General features: G+C 61.6%; 2 protein-coding genes across 2 annotated transcripts; both read right to left on the bottom strand.

The window, feature by feature from the left end:
- Positions 1-491: 491 nt before the first annotated feature.
- Positions 492-1310, bottom strand: A1Q1_03006 (iron-sulfur cluster assembly-related protein; the record flags this gene model as incomplete). Its single annotated transcript, XM_014324235.1, has 3 exons — positions 492-816; positions 890-1033; positions 1090-1310. 3 exons carry the CDS (start codon positions 1308-1310, stop codon positions 492-494), a joined length of 690 nt encoding a protein of 229 aa, XP_014179710.1.
- A 641-nt stretch (positions 1311-1951) lies between these two features.
- On the bottom strand, positions 1952-5361 carry A1Q1_03005 (uncharacterized protein; the record flags this gene model as incomplete). Its single annotated transcript, XM_014324234.1, has 7 exons — positions 1952-2367; positions 2722-2873; positions 3350-3476; positions 3550-4949; positions 5029-5200; positions 5275-5285; positions 5339-5361. The coding sequence occupies 7 exons, from the start codon at positions 5359-5361 to the stop codon at positions 1952-1954; spliced, it is 2301 nt and encodes a 766-aa protein (XP_014179709.1).
- Between the last annotated feature and the right edge of the window lie 3371 nt (positions 5362-8732).

Here is an 8732-nt window from a genome sequence, read left to right as displayed (position 1 = left end):
GAGATCATGGCGCTTCTCACTGCACGTTCAGATGCTTTCCCAACAGAGATGGGAGCTCGCCGCAGTACCGCAGTCAGTCGCGCTCAGTACTCCCTCCACGCTCGCCTCGCTCGCTGCTCGCTCCGCTCGCCGCTCGGCTTAGAAGAAAAATGCATTTGCTGCTACGTCAACCTCGCGCCGTCGCGCTACACAACAATGGAGTGATACACGGGTCTAACGTCGTTCACTTGGGGCCTTGGGGTCTGATGATTTTGTTTCGCCGGACTGTTGTCGTCGGCCGAGGGGGGGTGGGGTCTAGATTTTTCTGATTTCCGTTTACTGCTCCTTCTCCGTCGTTCCACCTCGGGGCTGAGGACTAGATGCGTACACGACTCAGGACATTCGACATTCCTCTGAGACTTGCTTTTTAACCACTTGTGACTTGGTGGGGGTGTGTTGGGGAGAGGAAGAGAGAAAGAGGAGATATGACGAGGGTGGAGTGCACGACACGCTTAGGCGGTCGCGGCAGCGGCCTGGGGCGCGGCGTCGGCGGCCTGGGCGGCGGCGAGACGCTTGGAGCGCTTGTCCTGGTAGTCCTTGATGGCCGACTTGATGGCGTCCTCGGCGAGCAGGGAGCAGTGGAGCTTGACGGGCGGGAGGCAGAGCTCCTTGGCGATTTCGGTGTTCTTGACCTTGCCGGCCTCCTCGAGGCTGAGACCCTTGACACGCTCAGTCATGTAGGACGAGGACGCGATGGCGGAACCACATCCAAACGTCTTGAACTTGACGTCCTCGATGATGCCGTCCTCGCCGACACGAATCTGGAGCTTCATGACACTGGAAAGAGAGTTAGCGCTTGGACACTCGGCTGGAGGAGCCCGAGACGGGCAAGTTTTCAGGGCGGGCGGACGTGAGAGAAGTCATAGCTAAGCAACTTCTGGCGTAACTGCTGGGCAAACCGTCACGAGCGTCACGAGGGACGGCGACGGCTTGCAACGACATCGTTGCCACAGGACTCCTGTCACTGACAACGGCCCATCTAACACCGAGAGGCCTTCTCACGTCATAGCGGCCCTGCGTCTTTCCCGTCTCGGAGCAGCGGATACTCACTCTCCACACGCGGGGGCACCGACGAGACCGGTACCGACGTCGTGGTCGGCCTTGTTCATCTTTCCGACGTTGCGGGGGTTCTCGTAGTGGTCAATGACCTTGGGGTGGTAGGCGCGGACCTGGGTCGCGGCGATGGGGGCGCGGGCGACGGGGGCGGCCATGGGGCGGGCGGCGGCGCGCATGGCCATGCGAGAGGTGGAAGCGAGGGCGGAGCGGAACATTGTGATGACGATAGTGAAAGAGTAGTAGTTGAGAAAGTTGAAGGTGTCAAGAGTGGTCTAGGAAAGTGAGGAGGAGTTAAGTGTGGAACAGGAGTGAAGGACAGGGTAGCGACTAACCCGGTATTGCGTAGGAGCAACTGGAGCAGAGGATTGCTAAACCTCGAAGCCGCGAGCCTCGCCCGAGACTTCTGCTCCCGCAACCTCGGCTCCCACCCAAGTCGCCCAGTGGCGAAATCGCAGCAACAGAGAGGGAGGGGTGAGTGTAATTCGGAATTACATCGGCATTAAGCTCCGTGGCGAATGGCCAGGCGGGGATTACAAGCAGTTATCTGATAGAGTTTGCCGCTCGTGGGCGGACTTGGGCCCTGGGCGCACGGGGGCTGATTAAGCTTGGCAGCCAGCGTGGGAGAGTGACGCGACTTGCGGAGAGTCCTTGCAAGTCCGCCGCCAGGCCGCCTCCACCCCAGGATGCAAGTTCGGTATGGGAAGATGCCGGTGTGTCGGCGAGGTGCGTCTTGGCGGATGGGCAACAATGTCACCTTCCTTTCTCCTTCACAACAACACGAACGCACCATGCTCGTCGTCGGCCTCACGGGCGGTATTGCCACTGGTGAGCTACCATTCTTTGGCCAAGCTGACAATCAGGCAAGTCGACCGTCTCCAAGATGCTGCGCGAGCGGCACTCGCTCCCGATCATCGACGCAGACATTCTCGCGCGCGACGTGATCGCCCCGGGCACAAGCGGGTTCCGCATGGTCGTGGACCACTTTGGCGCCGACCGCGTCCTGAACTCGGACGGAAGCCTGAACCGCTCCGCTATCGGCGAGATCGTGTTCAAGGACCGGGACGAGCGCAACTGGCTCAATGGCGTGGTCCATCCCCGGGTTAGGAGAGCTATGGTCGTGGGCATCCTCAAGGCGTGGCTGAGGGGCGAGTGGTGTGTCATCCTCGACGTGCCGCTGCTCATTGAGGCGGGGCTGTGGAAGTGGGTCGGCGAGGTGGTCGTCGTGTACATGTGAGTTGGTGTCTCTGCCCGCCTTTCTCGCTCGAGGGAAGGCTGTGCGAGCAATACAGCTTCGAACAAGGGTCATGTCTAGCTGACAGCAGCAACGAGAAACTCCAGCTGTCGCGCCTCCTCTCCCGCCCGCCGATTCCGCCCAACCCGCCCCTGACCGAGACGCAGGCGAAGGACCGGATGGCGGCGCAGATGCCCATGAGCGCCAAGCTCAACTATGCGACCTCTGTCATCGACAACAGCGGCACGCTGGCCGACCTCGAGGCGCAGGTTGACCGCGTCGTCGCACGGTGGAAGCAGCAGCAGGGCGGGAGCACGGGGTGGTGGTGGCGCCTGTGCTGGCTCGTGCCGCCTGTCGGGCTCGTGGCGGGCTGGATTAGCTTGCTCAGGACGTACTTCCGCGCCAAGAAGGTGCGACGCCGGTCACGGGGTGAGGTCGAGCAGAGGCGGCAGAGGCCTGAGGAACACGAGATGCAGCCGTTGAGGAAGAAGAGTATCCTGGAGTAGTAACCTGGGCATCTCGCACAGATAACCACCTTCCCTTTGTCCTGGGCCAAATGTAGATTCGCATGCAGTCATATATCACGTTCATGATGGGCACTAGAAAACTATAAATGGGAGGCAGACAAGGGGAGGGGGCAATGAACAGCGGAAAGAAGGAGAAAAATACTTGTACAGGAAGGAACATTTCCGTCTCTATGTAAACCACGCAGCGGGCACAGGAACGACTATGGCGACTGACGGCAGAGCGCGAAGTGACGGCTTTTGAGGTATCGCGTCGCCTTCTGGTTTGGGCGCGCTAGTCTATGGAGCTTGCCGTCACTGGACAACTGGCCGCTTGTTAGTTCGCCCGCCACTCGCCACACGCCCCGATCAATCCAGATCCCGATCTCTCCACTCTCTCGTGACCTCGCTCGACATCGCTTCCCTGCCGGACGCCGACACAGCCCCGCTCCTGAAACATTATACGACAACAAACCCGGCCCCAGCGAGCGCGATTCACACGAACAGCGGGCGCGCTCACTTCGCTCGCATGTACTCGTCTAGATCGTGAAGAAGGGCTGTTCGTTGTTCGTCTGCTGCTGCTGCTGGTTCTGCTGGTTGTTGTTGTTCTGCTGGCCGAACGGGTTGTTCGCGCCGAGTCCCGTACCCTGCATCGCCAGGCGGTTCGAGTTGTGGAACATGGCTCCCTGGGGGATACCTGTACGTCAGCGAAGATCTTACGCGTAATCGCCGGTAGAGCGGCTGCGGACTGCATCGCCTTGCGCGTCTGCGTCGACGCGCCCGCGTCATCTGCTGTCTTGGCTTTCTGGCATTCCGCAGAACGGGCCAAAGCGATATCCGCAGTCACCCCACTCAGCGCAGTGCAGTACTCACGAAGGTTACCAACGTTTCCGAACGTGTCGAGGCCGTCCTCGCGTCCCCGCCCGATGAGGTTGGCGAGGCCGGCGTGCTCGCCATCGTCCTTCTTCGGCGCAGCGAAGGGCTTGGGCGCTGCCGGTGTCGGCGTGAGAGTCTGGTTGCTCTGCGGCGTGAAAGCGTTGTTGTTGTTGTCCTGCGGGTTGAACGAGTTGCCGAACATTCCTGTCGGCTGCTGCTGGATCTGCGGCTGCGGGTTCGAGTCGAACAGCGAACCTGTCTGCTGCGGCATCGTCGGCTTCGGCGCGAAGGGGTTGTTCGAGCCGTACGCCGTGTGCTGGGGAAGCAGCGACGACTGCATCTGGGCACGCGCTTGCGCCTCCTGCTGCTGCCGCATGTACTCTTCTTGCTGCTGCTGCTGGAGGAGCTGCTGCTGGTACATCTGCTGCTGCTGCTGCTGTTGCTGCATCTGAGCGGCAAAGGGCTGAACGTTAGTTTCGAGATACAGGAAGGATAAACTCACATTGAAGCTCGTGTATTGCGGCTGAAGCTGCTGCTGGTTCCAGCCGCCGCTCATGTCGACGAGAGGGAAGCCGGTCTGCTGCGGCTGCTGCGTGTACATGTTGTTCGACTCGAGCTGGAAGCTGTCGTCCATGAGAGCACGCTGGTTCGCCTCCTCCTGTTCCCGCTTCCTCTTCGCTTCCTCCTCCTCGCTGAGACGGATCGCACGCTGCAGCTCATCCTCCTCCTTCTGCTGCTGGGAGCGGCGGCGGTCCTCGTCCTGGCTGCTCTGCATGCTCTCGGCGAGCGCGCGCTGGAGGTCCGAGTCCTCGTCGTCGTTGCGGCGCGTGGGCCTGCGCTCCTGCCGCTCCTGGTCGCGCCACGAGCTGTCGTAGTTTCGGCCTCCATAGTCGTCCTCGCCTTGCAGTCCGTGATCGGCAATGTTGCCAAGCATGCGGTCACGCATCGCACCACGCTGCCTTCTCTCCGCGCGCAGTCGGTCCTCGTCCTGGAGCAGGTTTGTAATGTCTTTGGCCTTCTGTCGGACATTGTGTCCGACATCCTTGCCCTGGTCGTCGACGTACACGAACTCCTTCAGCGTCTTGACAATGTACAGGTTGTCCTTGAAATAGATGACAACATTCTCCGATCCGGCGTGCAGGATGTAGTCAAGCACAGTGAGCGCCTTGAACACATGGCGCCAGTTCTTGCCCTTGTCGTTCAGTCGCTTGTCGAGCATCTCCATAATCTCCACAAAGTCGCCCCTAAAGCGTCAGCCACAGGCTCCCTGGGGGCACAGACGGAGCTATGCGCCTATCACGCCCGTCTTCACTGCCCACTCACTGCTTGTAGGTCAACTGGGCGAGTTCATTCATCTGGGTGCCCGACGGGCCCCACGGATCGTTTGAGGTCGCATCACGGACTTTCGTCTGCTTGTCAGCTGGCGAGATTTGGAAGCGATAGCTCACCTGCGTGTCACTGTACCCCTTGGTGTAGTTCTTCGCTACTCGGAGCGCTGTATGCAAGTCAGTACCTATTCGGAATCGCCGATTGCAAGCAGATGCGATGTCAGTTTGGAGGAAGACATACCTCCACGGCCACTGTGTCGTCAGCTCCATCTTTGAGCGGCGGCGGCGAATGCAGTCATACTCACAAGTGCTGCAGCTGAGCGGCCATGGCTGGCTAAGGAAAGGGGGCGGTAAGACGGGGAGGGAGGGATGGAAGCAGAGGTTCGTGTGATGCAAGGGGGGTCGAGGAGAGAAGGTGTAGATATTGAAAGCAGCAAGAGGCAAGTGGTTGAGAGTAGGAGGAGGGGAGCGACGAATGTATGTCATACCACAGTGTAGGCGTAGGTGTCCGGACCGTCCAGCCAGGAGCCGAGCGCTGTACCGTGGTCGCCCGCAGTCCTACCCTGTGAACGCCCAGCCCAGCCAGCCCAGCCAGCCCAGCCGGACGAGCCAGCGTTCGTGCCTGCCTGAATGGGCGGTGGCGTCACCACCGTGGCCTGCAGTGGGTGGCCCAGTCGCCCAATTGCTTCCGGCCGTAGTACCACCGCGCACCATAGGGGCCCAGCCAGGGTGAGCCCGACCGAGTGCCACACACCCATAACTCCGTCCACGAGAACAATCAGAGCGTGGCTCTTGCACGCACTTTTCGACGTCCACCGGCCAGCCTGCCAGGACGCAGCTCACAGAGAGACCAGACCAGACCGGCCGATCTGCCGTCCTCACCACCTCTACCGTCTTTCACGACACCTCGACTCCCCCCTCCCTCTCCCCCCAGTTACTACGTCGATAAATCGCTGCCATTTGCGTCGCCGCAGGTAGTGAGGAAGAGTAGTCTGGTCCCTTTGTTCGAAAACTTCGACACCACCTAAAACGACAAAAGACGACCCATTGTTCGTCCAAACGCGATCCCGCGTAACATTCTCCCCACCTAATACAACATGCCCCCCGTTTACGTCAAGCCCGAGAACGCGCTGAGGGTACGTCTTGCGCCTTGCATGCAGAATGCTAACGTCGCTAGCGTGCTGAGGAGCTTCTCGCTCTCGGCACGACCCAGTCGCAGGCTCAGGCTTTCGAGTTCCTGTCTGAGGTCTTCCAGTCGAAGCGCTTCAAGCACACTCCGATCCCCACCCTCGAGCCGATCATGATCAAGTACCTCGACCTCTGCGTTGCTCTCCAACGCAAGTCGGACGCTCGTGAGGCCCTCGTTCACTACAAGAACGCCGCCCAGAACACGAACGTCCCCTCGATCGAGCGTGTTCTCCTGCACTTCATTGAGCAGGCCGAGGCCAAGCTCAAGACTGCCATGGAGCAGGCCGAGAAGGAGGTTTCTGCTCTTCCCGCTTCGAGCACGGAGCCCCAGGACGACGACCTTCCCCTCCAGCCTACCACCATGCTCTACGACTCGTTCATTGACTCGGCTGGTGACCGTGAGCGCATTGAGCGCCGCCTGATCGGCCCCGCTCAGAAGTTCTGCTGGGACTCGTACGACGTCACTCTTGATATTGCCAAGAGCAACGACCGTCTCGAGGTCATTTACCAGCAGATCGCCCACCGTGCCTTCCAGTTCTGCAAGGAGCACCAGCGCAAGTCGGACTTCCGTCGTCTCTGTGAGCAGCGTCTCCGCAAGGACCTCTCGAACGCCGCCAAGTACGGCCACCAGCAGCACTCCGTCAACCTCCACGACCCCGAGACTCTTGCCCGTCACCTCGACACCCGTTTCCTCCAGCTCGAGACCGCTGTCGAGCTTGAGCTCTGGCAGGAGGCTTTCCGTTCGGTTGAGGATGTTCACGGTCTCGTTGCTGGCCGCAAGGGCGCCAAGCCCAGCATGATGGCCAACTACTATGAGAAGCTCACCCAGATCTTCAAGGCTGAGGGTGGCAAGCAGACCGCTGTATTCCACGCTGCCGCTTGGGCTCGCTACTACCAGTACGCCGAGCGCGCTGGCACCGTTTCGGAGCGTGCCCCCGTTGCCGTTCTCCTTTCGGCTCTTGCCGTCCCCCTCGGTGACGTCGAGACCAAGCAGCGCCTCGTTGCCCTGCTCAACCTCCCCAAGATGCCCACTCGCCAGGCTCTTGTCCAGGACGCCGCCGCCAAGCACCTCAAGCGTGTCCCCGCCGAAGTTCGTCAGCTTTACACCATCCTCGAGACCGACTTCCAGCCCCTCCGCGCCTGCAAGCAGCTCGCTCCCATCGTCGCCAACCTCCCCGCCGAGTACGCCGCGTACCTCCCCGCTCTCCGTGACGTCGTCCTCTCGCGTCTCATCCAGGAGCTCTCGCGTGTCTACGAGACCGTCTCGCTCGACAAGGTTCTCTCGCTTGTCAAGGCGTTCGACAACGGTCCCTGGGCTACCGACATGGCCGCCCTCGAGAAGTTCCTGATGACTGCTTCGCGCAACGGTGACATCAACGCCACCATTGACCACGTCGCCAAGACTCTCAACTTCGCTCCCCCTGCGGCGGACCTCAACCACCTCTCGAACCTCGCTCTCTGCCTCCACAACGCTATCCAGTACATCCAGCCCGTTCCCGTCACCTCGCGTGCCGAGGCCTTCGCCGCTGCCATCGCTGAGGCCGAGGAGGAGCGCAAGCGTGCCGAGCACCGTCGCCTCATCATCCAGAAGCGTCGTGAGCTTATGGAGGAGGCCAACCTCCGCCGTGAGCGTGAGGAGTCGACCGCCAAGGCCGAGCGTGCCAAGCAGCTCGCCGAGGAGACCGCCCGCCGCGAGAAGGAGGCTGCCCGTGCGGCCGAGGTCGAGCGTCTCCAGCGCCAGATGGAGGCTACCCGCCGTGAGGAGGCTCGCAAGCTCGCTGAGCAGCTCGCCGCCAAGGGTGGTATCAGCATCGACGTCAACGAGATGAAGGACGAGGAGCTCGACACCTCGAAGATTGTCGCTATGCAGGTCGAGCACATCGCCAAGGAGAAGCGTGAGCTTAACGAGCGTCTCCGTATCATTGCCAAGCGTGTCGACCACCTCGAGCGTGCGTACCGTAAGGAGGAGCGCCCTCTCCTCGCCGAGGACTACACCCGCCAGAAGAAGGAGGACAGGGAGGCCCACGACCGCTCCAACAAGGCTGCTCGCGAGCAGGCTATTGCCCAGCAGAAGCACGCCCAGGAGCTCAAGGCTCGTCTCCAGCGCATGATGCCCGACTACCTCGTTGCCCGCGAGGCGGTCGAGTCCCAGCGTGCCGCCGAGTTCGAGGCTGCCCGCGTCGCGGCCCAAAAGCGCATCCAAGAGGAGAAGGCCAAGTTCTACGCCGACGTCATTGCGCGCCGCAAGGCCGAGCGCGAGGAGCGCGAGCGCCAGCAGGCCGAGGCCGAGGCTGCGGAGCGCCGTGCCCGCGAGCAGGCCGAGGAGGAGGAGCGCCTTGCCGCCCAGCGCGCCGAGGAGGAGGCGAAGGCTGCCGCCGAGATCGAGCGCCGCAACCGCGAGGCTGCCGAGCGTGCCGCCAAGCTCAAGGCGGAGCGCGAGGCGGAGCGCGCCAAGGCGGACGAGATTGCGCGCAAGCAGCGCGAGCGCGAGGAGGAGGCCGAGAGGAGGCC

The sequence above is a fragment of the Trichosporon asahii genome (genome assembly GCF_000293215.1).
Source record: "Trichosporon asahii var. asahii CBS 2479 unplaced genomic scaffold scaffold00051, whole genome shotgun sequence".
In the NCBI taxonomy this organism is placed as follows: domain Eukaryota; kingdom Fungi; phylum Basidiomycota; class Tremellomycetes; order Trichosporonales; family Trichosporonaceae; genus Trichosporon; species Trichosporon asahii.
This window is presented reverse-complemented; position numbering and strand designations above follow the sequence as displayed.